Source organism: Anolis sagrei, chromosome 3, assembly GCF_037176765.1.
Source record: "Anolis sagrei isolate rAnoSag1 chromosome 3, rAnoSag1.mat, whole genome shotgun sequence".
NCBI classification, from domain to species: Eukaryota; Metazoa; Chordata; class Lepidosauria; order Squamata; family Dactyloidae; genus Anolis; species Anolis sagrei.
Window position 1 is genome coordinate 113,973,923 of NC_090023.1, and position 18,259 is coordinate 113,992,181.

The window sequence follows — 18,259 nt, forward strand, 5'->3', positions numbered from 1 at the left end:
TGTAGGGGGTGTTTTGAATTTTTTGGGAAGAGCCAGCCTTCTGTAGTGTGGTGAGTCAAAGTGCAATATTTTCAAATCATAAGTCATAATAATCATAAGTCATAATAATTGATGAGGAGAGTATGTATCCCATCCTAAAAAAATGGGATGCATACTGATATAAATGGAATATGTCCTAATGTGATAAGGTCCTAGGAATCTCTAGATCTTTTGGTGCGACTGCTCTGGAAGTTGACCATAGAGTTATGCTGGAGATTTAGAGATTTCTAGAGAGCACAACGTATCTCTAGGTCCTCCAATGCAATTTTGTGATCAGCTTCTAGCAGGAGACCATAGAACTATGCTGAGAGACCTACAAAGTTCAAGAAATATGTTCTTTCAGGTTAAAAAAAACCTAGTAATGTTTTTATTTGTGGTTTTCACTTTTATGGGGTTTTTTGCTCTCAACCCCAAGGAATGTGGAGGACTGATTATAAGTGGATGTTAGTTACTTTCACACAATTAATATCATGTATAGTTTGACTCTGAAATCCTTTAAATGGCAGTGCTAGGGACTTAGTCTATGACTACCAAGAGTAGCACAAGGCCTGGATTAGGGCCCCTTCTTTATGTTTGGTATCAGATGTTACAACCATCTTCTGATCTGAAGAGACACCAGCATTTATTTTGTTTCGGTTTTTCAATGTTGATGAATCTAGAGCCTATTCTTCAGAGTCTTGTTCCCCCCATTCCTTGGGATATTCTGCTAAGTATATGAAAAATCTGTTTTGTTTTCTGAATCATGGTTGCATTGATGATCCCTACGCTTTGTTTCTGTCAGATTATGTGACTTTTCTTTCTTGTCTCATATGAAAAATTGTATGCATTCTCAGTACACATATTCAATAATGTATGCATCTATTTATGAACTTTTTCTAGATAACAGCACTGTGCCCCTCCCAACCAGCATTGTTTGGATTGCAGCCTTAAGCCAATCAGTAGCATTTTAAGGTCAAGGGCAGCCCAGTCACAACCTAGTAGTTGGAATTAAACATTTCTGTTGCATTGGCAATAATGAGAATAACAACTTTATCCTTAGTCCAGTTAAGCTGAATTGCTGGGATTTAAGATGGTTTCATCCCATAGATTTGAATGAGACTAAATCAGCTTATATCAAAATATTCAGCTTAGCCAAGTTGTGAACCAGTGTGCAAATCGGATTAGATCCAGGCATTCTGATTTAACTAATCTTTAGTCAGCTTATTAAAAGCAGTGCTTTTAATGTATGCAAACTACATTTGCTTTGATAAATTCACCATGTTCCCAAGTGAATATGACCTATAGAGACTATATTGATTTGGCTTATATTGTCAGTAAACACCTGGATAGTTTATAAAGAAGAAGATGGAGAGGTAGGTGTGTGTGTGCATGCGCACATGTCTACCCATCATAGCTTCAAGACTGTGAAACCTTATCACCTGCAGTATGGCATCCCTATTAAGGGAAATCTTGAGGGTGTGCATCTAGTGGGTATTTTGCTTTTAAAATGAATGAATTAAAATATGTCTACATCCAGAAGTTAGTAAATGGCATTGAAGCACTAGGGTGCCATCCCTGGGAAAGGCATACCTATTGAATGTCCTGAAATTATTGAAGACACATGAGATCTATTAGATAAGGGTGTTTTTTTTAAAAAAAAGAGTCAAGTAAAGGTAAAGGTTTCTCCTTGACATTAAGTCTAGTCGTGTCTGACTCGGGGGTGGTGCTCATCTCCATTTCTAAGCCAAAAACCAACATTGCCCATAGATGCCTCCAAGGTCATGTAACTGGCATGTTTGCATGGAGCACCATTACCTTTCTGCCTGAGTGGTACCTATTGATCTATTCACATTTGCATGTTTTTGAACTGCCAGCTTAGCAGAAGCTGGGGCTAACAGCAGGAGCTCACCCCACTCCCCAGATTCGAACAACCAATCTTTTGGTCAGCAAGTTCGCATCTCAACGGTTTAAGCCACTATACACAAAATACATTTGGCTGCAAAAATAGTTACATATAAAAAACCATAAGAAAGTACAGCCTTCTGTTTTCTGTCAATTTAGCAACTTTAAAAAGAGTAGAAGATTAGCACTGCGAATGCAGGTCAAGTCTTTCCTGTTACATTACAACAACTTCCAAAAAGAACAAATAGTGCCTAGATTTGGGGAACTAAAATTTGACATCAAAGACAGAAATCAATTCATATGGTATTTTATAGTAAAAGTGTAGAAGAGAGGTGGGGGATAAAAAGTCTGAATGACTGGTGGGAAAGGTCAGCAAGAAAAACAAAGGATGGGGAAATAAAGAGAGAAAAACAGTTCCGGCGTTAGGAGGACAAAGGGATCTTAAATCTAAGTAAGTTAGCACAGATCTAATAAATTTCATGGTGAAAAGAGAGAAAGACCAGCATGAAAAACAGAAAGAGCTGAGTTTCAGAAGAAAAGGAGTTGAAACTGGAACTAATTTTTTTAATTGAGTGTGGGCAGGTTCTTATAGAATCCCTGTACAACTCTTTCCAGTGCTAGTTTATCTATGGATATAATTTTTGTTAATGTTAACAAAATAATTTGCAACTTAGCACAACTGGAAGGGTGATCACACTGCCTAGCGTCCTAAGATTTCTGTTCATGAAATGATTTTGTATGAAAAATGAGTAATGGAAACTCATTTGGATCCTATCCATTCTGACTCAAATATGAATCTGAATTTTGATTCAGAAAGGTAAATCTTTATATCTTCCATTGGTAACTATTGGAATTAGTATTAAAGATACCATTTTTTCCTTATTGAAATTGGATGACATGTACAGAATGTGTACAGAATGTGAAATGTGTACAGAAAATGCATACAAACGTCCATGAGAGATGAAAAAGGAAAGTCTCACTGATAAAATGGAAACGACATGTATGCAGTAAAGATTCAGAGAACAAAACAGATTTGTAATACCCCTTGCAGAAATTTCCAGCACCTTATAAATTACCAAGTTGCACCCAATCCATACATTTTTGTGTCTTTAAATTTTGATTTTTTAAAGGGGAAATTTGTGGAAGATACAAAAGGAATCTTCCCTCCTCAATCTCCTGAATTTGTCATCCCAATTCAGTTTAAGTTTGACCATATCCCTAATATTTCTCATTCTCCCATTGGTCAGTGATAAAATCTAACACAGATTTCTCATTTGCAGTACAGGTAGACAATGAGTTACAAACATCTGATTTACAAATGACTCATAGTTAAGAACGGGGGTGAGACAACAGGAAGTGAGAGAAATCTACGCCTCAGAAGGGAAATTCACTCTTGAAAGAGTTATCATAGGGAAAAAATGCCTCTACTGAAGCTTTATCTCCAAGCCTTGTTTCCACAACAACCCAATTTTTTTTCAATTATCACAGGTACAGAAAGGGAGGTGAAATCTTCTGAACAAAGAGGGGCACAGACAGCAAAACAAACACCACAGGGGTGTTAACTCTCCCCTATGCTGTCCAATGCCCAATATATACAGGCAGCTCCCAAGTTATTAACAAGATAGGTTCTGTAGGCTTGTTCTTAAGTTGAATTTGTATGTAAGTCAGAACTTGCACAGTTTTAAGTATGACTCTAGCCAATCAGGTTTGGATAGCATAGGGAGAGGTTAACATCCCTATGTTTGGGTGTCTGTGTCCATGTTCAGAAGATTTCACCTAACTTTAAAAGAAGGAAGGTCTCTTCTTTAGTGTCACTCTCTGCTGGTCTGCTTTGATGCACAAAAAAATTTAAATGGTGTCAGAACGTAAGTCCTTGTGAGCACATTTTTGAATTTAATATCCACACCAGTGTTTCGGTGTCTTACTGCTTTCGTTGCAGATGGTGTAAGGGTGAAATGCGATTCTCTTTATATATTAGAATAATTTCTAGCTTTTAATCACATAGAATGGTATGATGAAGTACTAAAAATATGGTGGTTTTGTTGTTTTGTTTTGATTTGTTGATGCCACCTTGGCAGCTACTATGAAAATGCAGTGTATTGAAGTATTAGAAAGAAAGAAAGAAAGAAAGAAAGAAAGAAAGAAAGAAAGAAAGAAAGAAAGAAAGAGAGAGAGAGTGAGTGAGAGGCAGGCAGGCAGGCAGGCAGGCAGGGGCATACTATTTGATAGAATCCCTCAAATCTGCTCCCAGGATGTTTTCACAACAAGCCCAATACAATTTTATCTTCGTCACCCTTTCCTCCTGAACTTTTCAACAGAAGGGAAGGACAACTTAACCATCACGAGTGGAATATTTGCACAGCTAACGTGCATATGATGTTAAAGTTAGGAAATATGGCATTGCTCAGTAGTAACACAGTTGCTTTGCATGCAAGTCCCTTCTTCTGCACAGGTAGAGCTGGGAAAAACTTTGAGAAAGCCAACTTAAAATTTAGACAACTCTAAATTTGATGAACCTATGGTCTTTCAGAGGGTGAAATTGCTTTGGCCCTAAATTACTGTATGTGAATATCAAAATGTGGAGAAGATACTTTTTGAATTGTGTTCATTGTGAGATCCTGAGGGCAGTTATCCATAACATTCTCTGTGAATAAATATAAAGGTTTATGCTAGTCAGAGGTATCCTTAATACACTTCTAGTGTAATGTTGAGCCACATTTGCCTCTGATGATACAGAGTCTGACAATTCTGTTACGAAGTCGGAAAAACTTATTATTGCTTCTACATTCCATTTTCCTTACTAGGGCTCAAGCCAATATTGAAAGTACTATGGATTCGATGGGCCCAGTAGGTTTCTCTAATATTTCAACTATGTATGTCAGATGCCAAATGGCTTTGGAAATTGAAAGGTGTTTGCAAAACATTGAGGTATCATCTATTTCAAGAAAAGTCAAATATCACCTGGGCATTTACAGATCCCTTAGCTGAATCTAACATATCTTTTGAGCAGTTTTGCCATCTTTGTACCATGAGTAATTTCTTCTCCAGCCCATTGGCTTGAAAGCTGTAGAACTGGCCAGCTGAATTACTACTGTGATAAATGGATGATTTGAACTAAATTGAGATGAGTGGGCTGATTTACAGTGAGATAAAAGCAACATCTGAAAGTAACCTTAATCATAGTCTGTGGGTGTTTCAGTGTTGGCAGCCTACTTGAAAGGACAGCTGTCCCAAATCCAAAAAGCCCACCTACTGTGTAGCAAAACTGGAGCCACAAGAAATCTTTATTCCTCCATTTCAGAATGACGTATGCTCATCTTGTAAGAGAGGTAAATCAGCTTGTGTTCAGTAATGATCTAAACTCAGAATTTGGATACTTTCATTTGGTGAGAGGAAAGCAGACTGTGGGTGTTTCCAATGGCTGTGAGACTGCAAAGTGTGAGGAAAGAGGCAGACAAATGTGTGGGTAGACAACATTTCCTTAATGCTCATGCTTCTTTGTTATTATTGACAGGAGCAGAAGATGACATTTCTATTATAAAAGAATTAGTAATGTTCAGTTGATTATGAGGGCCTTTTCAAATTAACATGGTGTGTGAGAGAAAAACATGCCTGATGAAAAACATGGGGGATATGTAGTTTCTACTATGTGCCTGTAACCAGATGCAAAAATAACTGCATTATCTTCTGGGATCTTCCAATGTTCTCTAGATGTCTCAATGGATGATGAAATCATTTCAAGTCTGGCTACAGCAGTGGTTCTCAAACTGTTGGTCCCCAGGTGTTTTGGCCTACAATTCCCAGAAATCCCAGCCAGTTTACCAGCTGTTCGGATTTCTGGGAGTTGAAGGCCAAAACATCTGGGGACCAACAGATTGAGAACCACTGGGCTGCAGGGATAGAGAAAAAAAACATTTTGAATCCAACCAGTATGGAATGGGCAGAGCTGCAGTGGCACTACTGTTAGTCTGTTCAGCGGGCTTTGTTTGTTGTGGAGAAAGAAAGGGAAACTCAACCTCTGGATTGATCAACAAAAGAACATACACTGGTTTAACGTTGACTTATGCCTGCATATGCCATTAACAGGATACAAGAGGAATTTATTGGCTAGAGGTATAGAGGGTTAAACAAAATGTGAATAAACTCTGCGGAGATCAGTGACAGAAGCCAAGATGGTGGGTAGCACTGGAGTGGGTTATTTATTTGTCGTGTCAGGACAACCGGTCAAATTATATTACATTTCTAACAGAACAAAGCAAACAAACAGACAAAATACACATTTGTGAGTTTGCTAGTTGATTAAATGTCCTTTGACCAGTATCTGGCCACTTGGAGTGATTCTGGTGTTGCTGCAAGAAGGTCCTCCATTGTGCATGTGGCAGGGCTCAGGTTGCATTGCAGCAGGTGGTCAGTGGTTTGCTCCTCTCCACACTCGCATGTCGAGGATTCCACTTTGTAGCCCCATTTCTGAAGGTTGGCTCTGCATCTCGTGGTGCCAAAGCGCAGTCTGTTCAGTGCCTTCCAAGTTGCCCAGTCCTCTGTGTGCCCAGGGGGGAGTCTCTCATTTGGTATCACCCATTGGTTGCGGTTCTGGGTTTGAGCCTGCCACTTTTGGACTCTCGCTTGCTGAGGTGTTCCAGCGAGTGTCTCTGTAGATCTTAGAAAACTATTTCTAGATTTAAGTCATTGACGTGCTGGCTGATAACCAAACAAGGGATGAGCTGGAGATGTCTCTGCCTTGGTCCTTTCACTATTGGCTGCTACTTCCCAGCGGATGTCAGGTGGTGCAATACCCACTAAGCAGTGTAATTTCTCCAGTGGTGTAGGGCGCAGACACCCTGTGATAATGCGGCATGTCTCATTAAGAGCCACATCCACTGTTTTAGTGTGGTGAGATGTGTTCCACACTGGGCATGCATACTCAGCAGCAGAGTAGCACAGCGCAAGGTCAGATGTCTTCACTGTGGGTTGAGGGGTAATTGTACTGTGGGTGATGGGTTGTCCATGTATGTGTATTTGTATATGTCTGCAATATATATTGTCAATGTATTACATTTTTATTTTTTTATTTTTTAAAAAGAAAACAGGATACAAGGCTGCTAGGAAGTCTTAGTACTTACGTATGCAGAGCAATGTAGTCTTTTTGTATCTACAAGCTGCCTTTACTGTAAGCCTCCTAAGGCAGCTTACATTAACTCAACATTGCAATTATTTGAACAATAATCATTCACTAAGGTCTCCTTTAGGGATATAGTGAGATAATTTTGACTGAGACAAGCAGAGACAAAATCTGGAGGGCAGAAAGGTTTGAGCATCTGTACTGTAACTATAAAAGAAGTTTCTATGAGGTGAAAGTTAATGCAAGTTAATGCTTTTTTAAAAATGCTGTTAAGTTGCATAAAAACACATAAGTGTAAAATAGAATAATTTTCACATGAAAAATATTTGTGTAAACTAAATAGCATTGATTAGAAAGTAAATACATAATGTACAAGTCATCCTGTAATAAAGATTTGAAGCCTTAATAAAAGCATATTTTATTTCAATTGTATTACTTACATATTACTGTTTAAGCCATCGAATATTTGCCTTTTTATGTCTGTGAGCCATCCCAAGTCCCCTCGAGAAGATGGGACAGGATATAAATAAAGTGTTGTTGTTGTTGTTGCTGCTGCTGTGGTAGAGAAACCACACAGTGGTTATGTGCCCAAGTGGGTTTCTTAGTTCCTTAGATGGGTCAGAAGTGGGGCTTATCAACTGGCAAGCAGGTCATCTGAATCTAAATGCAAAGCCAGCACTATACAGCTATAACAAAAATTGTCTCTTACAAATCTCCTGTCAAGAGTTGTGTGGTTGCTCTCTCCACTTGTGCCAGCCTCTTGCTACTACTGCGTGCATGGACCTGAAGCAGAAGGGCATACAGAAAAGCTGCAAGAAAGTCTGACCAGAAAAAAACACCACTATCATCTTACCCACAGGGAACTACAGGTTCCTCAGAACCTGTTCAAATCAGCAGTTCTGACCTGATCTAGGTTATAGCTATGAGGAATTATACCAATAGTAGTTTCAGGAGGAAGCTAAATGTGGCATACAGTATACTACAGAGTATTCTGTGTTTTGTCAGTCCATTACATTTTTTTTCAGCTGACTTTTGCAAAAGTACAGAACTCCCTGGATTTTGCATCTGTCATTGAAACAAAATTTTAAAAATCCTCACTTTTTAAAAGAATAGGCATGTCAGCCTATGTCATGGACTTCCCCATTCTGCTTCACAAGGGGATTCCCAAGAACATTAAAAGCAGGAGGAGGATGCTTGATTGATGCTTCTTGAAAAAGCAAGTTAAGTTAACAAAGGACACTGGAAACATTGCAGAATATACCATTACTTGTGCAGAACAACAGTTGGTTTTCACATCCATATGCTTCATGACTTGATTCAACTACATATACCAATTTAAAATATGATTAATAAATTACTCTTGACCAAAAAATGGCATGCATGAGTCTGCTTAAAGAGGAACGGCATAATTCTCTTTCTACCATTGGTACAGATTTATCTGCATGAGAGATGGAATTATGCAGCCCTCCAGATATTTGTGGATTTCCTCTCCCATCAGCCCTATCGAGAACAGCCAATGGCAAAGCACGAACAACAATTATTTATTTTTTTTCTCCCCAAAGTTAGTTGGTATGTCCTGTACCTTAAATTGATGGGGCAAGTTAGTATTCATTTAGTTATTCTTAAGTAACTTTATCCAAGTTTTCTGGAATTGGTGCATGGACAAATAGGTTCACATCTATTCAGGGGTGTACCGAGGGGTGGTAAGTCCCTTTTATATGTCCCTTTTCTGTTCTAAACTTCACTGGCAATTTTTATAAAGTAATATCACTCTTAAAAGTTTCCCAGAAAAATAAATGTATGTGGTAAGAAAAACTGAAGCCTCTATCATTCCTTTGTTTTTGTTGATGTGATTCAAACATTTGTTTTTCATGCTCACAAAGAACTTTGGACAGCTTGTCAGAATTGTACAGTGTTTCAGTCTTACTTTGTGTTCCAAACGGTTTTACATCACATTTTAGTGATCTGTCAGCTATGCAACAGATGAATGAAATGAATTGTCAGATTTCACTAGTAACTAAATTGAAAACCAAACTTAATTTTTTCAAATCTGTAGTTCTCAGATGCCATTGAGGTAATGGATGTATGTGATAAAACAGCACTAACAGCTGAAGACCACTTATTGAGTATCACCCTCTTAACAGGTTCTCATTTCCTTGCAGGAACTTTTTACACCAGAATGCAAATTTAAGGAGTCTGTTTTTGAAAATTATTATGTAATCTACTCATCAATGCTCTACAGACAACAAGAATCAGGTAGGGCCTGGTTCTTGGGGCTCAATAAAGAAGGGCAAGTCATGAAAGGGAACAGAGTGAAGAAAACAAAACCAGCAGCTCATTTTCTACCGAAGCCATTGGAAGGTAAGCTTTAGATTGGCACAGCTACATATACTGAAACATTAACACCATTCCTTCATCTTGAAATAATAGCAGCTAGTAATTGTCTTGTTACTATGGTGGTGATTTCATTCTGAGTTTTAATTGAACTTTAAAGGAACCATCCAAGGAACTAAGCCTGTTTTTCAATTGAATTCAACTTCTCGGCTCACTCTAAAGGTCAGATGAAATCCCAGGATTCACCATGCTACTGACATGAAAGCCTCCAGTCACCATTGCCCTTAAGACTCTGTACAGAGTGGGTGGCTTTAGTGGTATGCCTTTTACCAGTGCCAGTTAACTTGCTGGCTGAGGGATAGTTAATGTTATAGTGCTTATTCTCTGTGTTGTAAGTCCTCAAAATGAACTCATTTGAAGTGTGGTCATTGTGATTCATTGGGAAAGACTATAATGCTTGGAAAAGGGAAATACAGTACGAGACTAGGAAAACCACATCACAAGTGAATTGATCCAGTCAATGAAGCTCCAGCCCTGATCGTTCAAAGCAGTTGATGACCAGAGATCCTTGAGGTCTCTCATTTGTATGGTCATTTTAAGTCAAAGTCATTTTGATATTAAATAATGAGTGCAAAAAGGTAACTTTTCCAATATGTTATGATGTTTCTCTGATTTTTGTGCAATCCCAAGTCCCACAGCAATATTAAACGATTTCTTTCTAAGTCTAAGGAGTTCTTTTGTGCTTTATTTTACTCTTTCTGAAAAGAAATCCTTTTTTGTTGAAACAGTCTGGACATGAGCTTGGCAAATTATGCTGAGAGCTAATCCCAGCCGCTCAAATAGAGCACTAAATTAGCATGATGGCTAAATTTTCTGAGCAGGAAAATTACAAGTTCCTGGCTGTAACATCATCCTCATATACTCCTTTGGTGAATTCCAACAAGCCATCCCTTTCCCAAATCTCAGCTGTTGTCAGGATTTCTTAGGTGCTGCATGAGAAGCTTTGGCTCAATAGCACTCAATGAAATGCTTAGTATTCTGAAGGAAAAGTCAGACTCCTGAGTTGAAGTGTGAAAATATTACTAACCAGGTAGGAAGAACTATATTATGGATTTTTTTAACATTCCACTTTAGAAAACAAAGAGCCTGCTAAAGTCAAGAGTCTATTGGGTCAGCTGAACACTGCACTCACTGATGTCAAGCGGATTTTAGATTTCAAAATCCACTTCAGAATCCACAGCAGCAAAGCACTGGTTGGATATTCTGAATACAAAATTCTGGCAATCTCAGAAAGCCAACTCCAGATGCCAGCTTCTGCTGTTCCTATGTTTCCACGTATAAAAATTAGCATTACAAAAATGAGTTTTGTGATCTGTTCACCTCCTCCACCATTACAGATTTGTCACAGTTTAGCAATTTCCTCCCAAACCTAAATTGTGGTTAACTGTGTTGAAAAGCTGCTCTAATCCTTTGTTCAACATTGGCTTGCTTCAAACATACCATGTTTAAAGTTATTGACATATTTGAGAGTTGGGTAACACATCAAGGCATGGTTATATCAAAACTAGAAGCAAATACTCAGAACTCCTTGCAGCCATGGTGGTGACAGAGTGAGGAGAGTATTAACCCAGTGAGGAGACAAGACTAATTCTTAAATATAGATTAGCATTACATCGGAACCTGCCCAATATACCTTTCTAAATAAGTATTCGGATTACTCATCACATGGATAGATATTCCTCCATGCAGATGTACTCTGTGTGGTTTTACAGTCTTCAGTTTCATGTGAAACATGCTGTTCTTTGAATCTATGTTATATTTGCTAGTAGAAACATTAGCAGCGATATCAAAATAAATATGTGCAATGCCAATACAGAAGTAAAAATATTGAGGCAGGAAATGAGAGGAGCACAGGATAGAATATACCTGTGTTATGAAACAAAAAGGATTTTGGGAATTATAGTAAAAAAAATCTTCCCCAAGCTTTAGGCAACACAAGGTGAATAATGCCAAGGAATGCCACATTGCTAACAGTGCTATGAAGGTTGGAGAGGAATAGAGAAGCATGCACAGATTTGCAGATCTATAACTTTAGGTTACAAGTCCATTACTACAATACTGATTGCCAGCCATAGTGTTATATATTCCAGCAATTCAGGTTGAAGTAATGATAATACTGTTGACCACAAACAAATGTGAATATTTTAAATTTTGGACGGATGCAGTTTGCTATGACATTAATAGGAGTTAACTGCATAATAGTTGTCTTACAAATGTTTCACACTTGCCATCAAGAGGATTCTAACAAGAGAGGTCTAACTATTGAATCTTGAAAGAGTTGCTTGATAATCCTTTGCTGATATGTTTTTAAAGCCCCTTTTCTCCCTATTTCTCTTTTTTTTCTTCCCTTGAAGTTGCCATGTATCGGGAACCATCTTTGCATGATGTTGGAGAAACAGTGCCAAAGGCTGGGGTGACTCCGAGTAAAAGCACAAGTGCATCGGCAATAATGAATGGCGGCAAACCAGTTAACAAGAGTAAGACGACATAGCCAGATCTCCATGGGTGTTGTGACTTACCGAGCTCTATTACATATGGCTGAGCACTTTACCCTTGCAAGACTGTCTCACTCTGGTGTCTGCGGATCAGCTGGAGGCAAGCCGACGCTTGCTCTTCACTCGTTCTGAACAAGTTTGTTGCAAGCGGTTAAATCTCAGCCTGTAACTCCTCCCACAGCAAAGAAGACACCTGGATAACCAGCTGAACTCAGACCATGGAATGCCCTACCAGATATGGAATGCCTTTTTAATATCTTTTCTGTGACTGTGACACCTCATGTGAATGACATACTTCACAAGTACACTTGATACCCTGCCTGCTGACAGTTACCCATAATCCCCCTTTTGAGTCCAGGAAACCCATATGTTTTAAGTTCAATTTTGTAGCACACAAAACAATAACAAGTAATTTCTAGATAGATGCTGTAAACCTGTGCTATTATCGATTTTCTCTTCTTCCCCCTTTTTTACGAGGCTGCTCGCTCCGCTGTCTGTGTGACTCCTTTGCAGGGATTGTGTTTTTCTCAGATTTAAATGTTGATGGTGGCTTAGTTTTGAAAAGCAATCAGGGAATCAGGGGAGCCTTCAAAAACCTTATTAGGAATTATATCTATCAAAGGATAGGATCGTCTCAGAGTTCCAAATGGGGGTTCAACATGGGTACACTGAGGGTAGCGTTACTGAGGAGGGAAAAGCGTCAAACATGGTCTGACAACAATCTCTCGAGGCCACTGTTTGACATCTCCTGATAGTTTCTTTGTGTGTGTGTGTTTTATACATATCACAGGCTTACTGGTAATGGTAACATTTGCCTTCCCAGCGAGCAAGACCCACACGTTTTTGGGAAAGTGGGTCCAAAGAACTCTGTAGGCCTTGTAGGCCTGAATTAAGGCTCATTTTTCATCTACTAGTCATTATTTGAAAGTTTAAAAAATCACATTAAAACGAATGAGAATTGCGCTACCTAAGTCTGTTTCAAAACAATAGAATCCTTTTTCCTGTTTTTAAAGAATGGAACGTAATCCCATCCTTATTTTTGGCTGTAGTCCACTCTCTTATCCAGCAAAGCATGGGCCAGGAAGTTATTGTGTTCTTTTTTGCAGCACCAATGCAAAGGGTAGTTACAAAATATACTTTATTTTTTTCAGTGTTTTAAAAAAGGGATGTTTTCAACAGGACATATTTAAAGAGTTCCTTTGTGTTTCTTTTTAAAAAGCATGCAGAGTTCAATCGCTATGTATTATTTCACCAGTACCCCACTACCACATATTTCCAGTTCAGCTTCTTAGGATATTATGCCCTCCAAATTGCTAGGTTTATGGTGCCTTGCCTTGATATCAATATTCTTTTCATTGTTACTACACAAACCTAGGAAAATTCTAAGATGAGTACATGGCCTAGAACTTTTCTCATCCAATTGCCTAATAAAAGGAAGATGGTTGTTATTGCCTTGACACCAGAGTTGACGCCAATGAGAACAGAAAGGAGAATGGCCACAAGGGGATTGAAGCTGTAAAAAACATGAAATGGGTAAAGAACCTGAAAGTGCTTTTTTTAATGTATGTGATTAAAAACCGGAGGCATGACAAGAACCAAAATGTACCTCAGTTCTGGAAAACTATGTATGAGACTACTAGGTGTTCCTTTCCATGTTGGCTTCTCATGTCATTTTTGAATCTGTACTTTCAGAATGGCTTCTAAATATTGATTTGTGTTTGAAATCCATTGTGGTCTCTTCAGATGTCCATTCTTTTTAAAGGGTTACCAACTGACCATTGATTAGCTTTTGATGCTTACAAAATTTTCATATGAGCTTCAGTTTTAATAAACACTTCATATAAGTCCAGTAAATTATACAGTGGGCTTCTTAATTAAGAATATACAAAACAAATGATTTGACCATTTCATTTTTGTTTTATTTCCATTTAAGAGGAGAGACTGTTTAAAGTTGGATTGTTTCAACCAAATGAACAAAGCATTTTAAAAGCTAATCAATTTCCAAGCATGTAATAAGACTCTGACCCAACTCACCCTGAAAAGAGAAAGAACCAAGGAATCAGAGAAGCATTGTAAAATGGTGAAAATATGTGCATAAAATTAACCCCCTTCTCCCAGTATCTTATCAAAATGGCATTTCCTCAAGGATTAGATTGTAAAGAAGGGCCTTTCCATGTGTCACTCAACGAGGAGGACCTTCTCATTCCCCGGATACATACAGGAATCAGCAGGTGGACTGGCCCACTCCTGCAGGCGCTGTGTGTTCACAGGCTGTGCAGTGAACATTGAAACCGAAGGTCTCTGCCCAGTCTGTCAACTTACTCTCAACTGTGAAATGCTTTGTGTTATTCTCTAGAGCACCAGATCCTGGAGCCTGCTTACTTTAATTTTAAATAGGCCGTTACATTTCTGTACTGTGCAACTGGAGTTTTAAAAACAAACATTCTGGAACACTCTGAAACAGGAAAGTGAAATAAAAAGAGAGAGAAAATGTATTTGTTCTTCAGAATTTCCTATTGTTGCATGAAGGGGAAGTGGGGCAGAGGGGCTTTGTAGCTAACTTCAAGAGTGAGATAACTGATAATTGGTAACTGGTTATTAAGGCCAGCAAAAAAAAACCTTACCAGCCTTGCTGCATCTTAACCCAAGCTGCATTCAGTGCCACAAAATCCTTTGGGCCCAATTTATAAGGGCCATCCTTTCATCGCTTTGTGTCTGGAGAAGCTTTGGAGGAACAATCTGCAACATGGACGTGGCACTCTTTGCTACACATCCACTTAAGTTCAAATATTCATACTCAAATCATCATCTCAACCAGTTGAGTAGTTAATGTAATACTGAGGCTGACTTCATTTTTGTAAATGGTTGATACTGTAAGTAAAACACACATACATTTTTGGTTATCCTTCACAGAGATTGCTGTCATGGGTGTTTCTCTGAGGGGAAGGGTCTTTTTCCCCACAAGATCTGTTTCGGCTAAGTAGAAAGGATTCTTCGTTCTTTGTGCTTTGGTTATGTCTTTAAGTTTGTCTCTTGTCTCATCTGTTGCATGGGAAGAGGATGGTAATGATGAACTGCATGTAGTAGGCTATATGTATCAGACCTGTTGGTATGTGCTACTAAACTGACATACATATAAGCAAATGAGTTTGTCTGCATTGTACAATTTGTGTTTATTACTATTTTGTTGTATACACCATTTCAACATATTGAATAAAATATTTATATGAAGGCATATTGATAATAAACATCACCATTTATATATATTTTTAAAATTAGATTGTGCAAAGAAACATTGCATTGGCTGCAGTATAACAAAACATCATGTAAATAGTTTGGCAAAACTCAATTCTTTCTCCCCTTGACCATGCCAAAGAAAATCTTAGCTCCTTGATATATAATTTCTTGTTGTTTTCCAGGACAAGATTCATTGTTTTGTTTCTTCTCAATTTTTTTTTTTTTGCTGTCAAGTGAAATTTTCTTTTCAACTGTCTGTTACTTGCTAAAGAACTGTACAGTAAACCTGACGGAATCAATTTGTATTTACAGATTGTGTGTGTTAATACTTCCATTTACACTGTGTGTTTGTGGTCTAATGTTCTCCCTTAGTTTGCATGTTTTGGTCTCTTACTGTATTGGCTTCAGCTTAATCCACAAGTGTGTTTCAGAGTAGTCCCAAAGAACACTGTTGTCAGTAGTTAAATTGGCTAAGGAATCAACCTGATTCAGATATGTATTTGCACACTCATTAGTTTCTTACACATTCTAGGTTTCACAATCATGTTAACAGAGGGAGCTCCATTCTGCTAATATACATATTAAATAGGTTTGTGCATTTTGTCAGAACCTTGACCCCCAGATCCCTTTTTGCACACCTCCCGAAAATGGGCGGGTAGCTGAATAGCTGTTTTTGGTCTGCAGATGAAAAATGAGGTTAGATCTGGCCCATTTGCAGCAATTGGTGGTGGTAGGGGGCTTCCTGGGCTCCCCTTCCTGTCATTTTTAGGGCTATCAGGACGAAAGTGACCACACTTGGAAGACACATCTACCACTGTTAGCCCACCAAGTTTCATAACGTTTGTCTCACTCCCTGATTTTTAGGAGTTTCTTTTCTTTTTAGAACTAGGTGGTCGTTTTCTGAGAATGGGGCTTTCTGTTCGTTTGCTAGAATTATTATTAATTAATTATTATTATCTTTTAAAAGTATTTTCTGAAAGAGAGAAGGGGAGGACAAAAATAAGCTAAAGGGTGACTCGGGCTCAGAGCCACCCAAATATTTTTAAAGAAGCACACCAAGAGCAAAGGGATGCTCTTTCTTTCTCCCAAGTCCTCAAAAAAGTGAGTGAACCCCACCCACCCATCTCACATTTCTCCCAACTCCCAGTCCCGCTAAATAAAAAGAACAAAGAAAATAAAGGAAATTCAAAAAGATTCAATGCTAGAGAGAGGCCAAGCGAAGCCAAAAAATAAAGCTGAGAGTGAGTGGCAAAGCAATCAGACTAAAGCACCTCTTTAGAGCTAGGATGCAACTGAGAGCAATGGACGCGCTCACCCCATTAAATAGACACAGCTTGTGTAAGGCATGTCACAGCGTTCTTTTATTCTGATTGGCCCAACAGGCAAGGCTCACAGGGAAATCTTGTGCATGATACCAAATAGGAGAGAGGGAGCCATGATCAGCTGCCTCGTGGCCTATTTCGGCCAAAAAAAAAAAAAAGCAAGGCGGTTGAGCCCTTACCATTACGGCCAGCCAAATAAGCCAGATTGGCTGAAGGGAACCAACCAAACCAAATCTGTGCACAAGCCTAATATTAAAGACAAAATGAAAGTGCTCTGTACACTCATGAGAACTGTCCTATATTTACCATTGCATCTGGATGATGGACATAAGACCGCACCTTTCAGTGAAATTGTGACTGCATTCATGTAGAAGCAAGTGCCAATGAGCTCAGATGGACTTACAGTCTGTGAATCCAGGTGCTTTGTGTTTAGCTATTAAAAGCTTTACGCTGACGCTTTGTCAACAATACCTTTCCTAAATGCATGAAGATGCCATCCCTACTGAAATACTGCATCAAGCACCATTTTAAGAACAATAGTTTTCACTAGCATGATGCCACTCTGATTTGGCATATGTAGCCTCTGATTTATTTGGTAAACATTGTGAATGAGGCCTGCACAACATGTGGCCTGGGGGCTGGATGTGGCCCACACAAGAAGTTGCTGCTGCTGTCCACTCTCAGGAAGGAAGGAGGGAGGAAGAAAATGAAAAAAGGAAGAAAAAGAAGAAAGGGAAATTGGGAGGGAGACAGAAAGGGAGGGAGGGAGGGGGAGAGAGAAAGAAAGAAAGAAAGAAAGAAAGAAGAGAAAGAGGGAGAGTGAAAAGAAAGAAGAAAAGGAGGGAGAAAGAAAAAACAAAGAAAGGGAGGTAGGAAAAAGGGAAGGAGGAATGCTCTTGGACTACGGCTCTGAAACCACTGGATGACTTCAGGCAAGTCACACTTTCTCAGCCTCAGAGGAAGACAAAGGCAAATGCCCTCAGAATAATGTGGTGCTAAAAGTGTTATCTGTGAATCCCAAGAGGCTAATTTCAGCCCCTTAGTATTGCCAAGTTGTGCAGGCCTGCTGTAAACTAACTATGATAAAGAAGTTTGTAACGTATGCTTTCATAGATGTGCAAACACATGGTACAAAAGCTTTGTTTATGAAAGCTTCTCCCACCAAAGTCTTTCTGTCAATCTCAAAGGTGAAACTGGAGCTCCTGGTGGTGCAATGTGTTAAACCCTTGTGCTGGCAGGACTGCTGACAGACAGTTCAGTGGTTCAAATCCGGGGAGAGCAGGTTGAGCTCCCTCTGTCAGCTCCAGCTCCCCATGCAGAGACATGAGAAAAGCCTTCCACAAGGATGGTAAAACATCAAACATCCAGGTGTCCCCTCAGCAACGTCCTTGCAGACAACCCATTCTTTCACACCAGAAGCAACTTGAAGTTTCTCAAGTCGTTCCTGACACACACAAAAAAGGTGAAACAAGATCTCCTTGCATACTAATTCAGGCAAACATGGCCATGACTTTGAATTCTAGCAGCTTAGTATATTCAACTCTGTACTGCTCCTGTCCTATCTCCTCTAAACCTGAAGGAAATGTCATTCAGCAATACTCCAATCCCTGGCAAAACAATACTCCCAAGGCAGATTGTGCCTGATAAAGTTGGTTGAGGAATAGAGATACAAACATTTCAATAGGGGATAGTTGTAACCATGAAACAGTTATCTAAATGTACATGTCCATGAACTTAACAATTCAGATCCCTCCAGATGTAAGTCTACTTAA

At 38.9% G+C, this 18,259-nt stretch overlaps 1 protein-coding gene across 3 annotated transcripts in view; it reads left to right on the forward strand.

Moving 5' to 3' along the window:
• FGF14 (fibroblast growth factor 14) overlaps nucleotides 1-14,423 on the forward strand; it is a 378,674-nt gene extending 364,251 nt beyond the window's left edge. For all 3 annotated transcript variants that reach the window (XM_060769574.2, XM_060769575.2, XM_060769573.2), the window contains 2 exons: nucleotides 9,202-9,400; nucleotides 11,788-14,423. In XM_060769574.2, the coding sequence (XP_060625557.1) occupies nucleotides 9,202-9,400; nucleotides 11,788-11,924 (336 nt within the window). In that variant the 3' untranslated portion in view covers nucleotides 11,925-14,423. The remainder of the gene's footprint in view (nucleotides 1-9,201; nucleotides 9,401-11,787) is intronic.
• The last annotated feature ends 3,836 nt before the right edge of the window (nucleotides 14,424-18,259 follow it).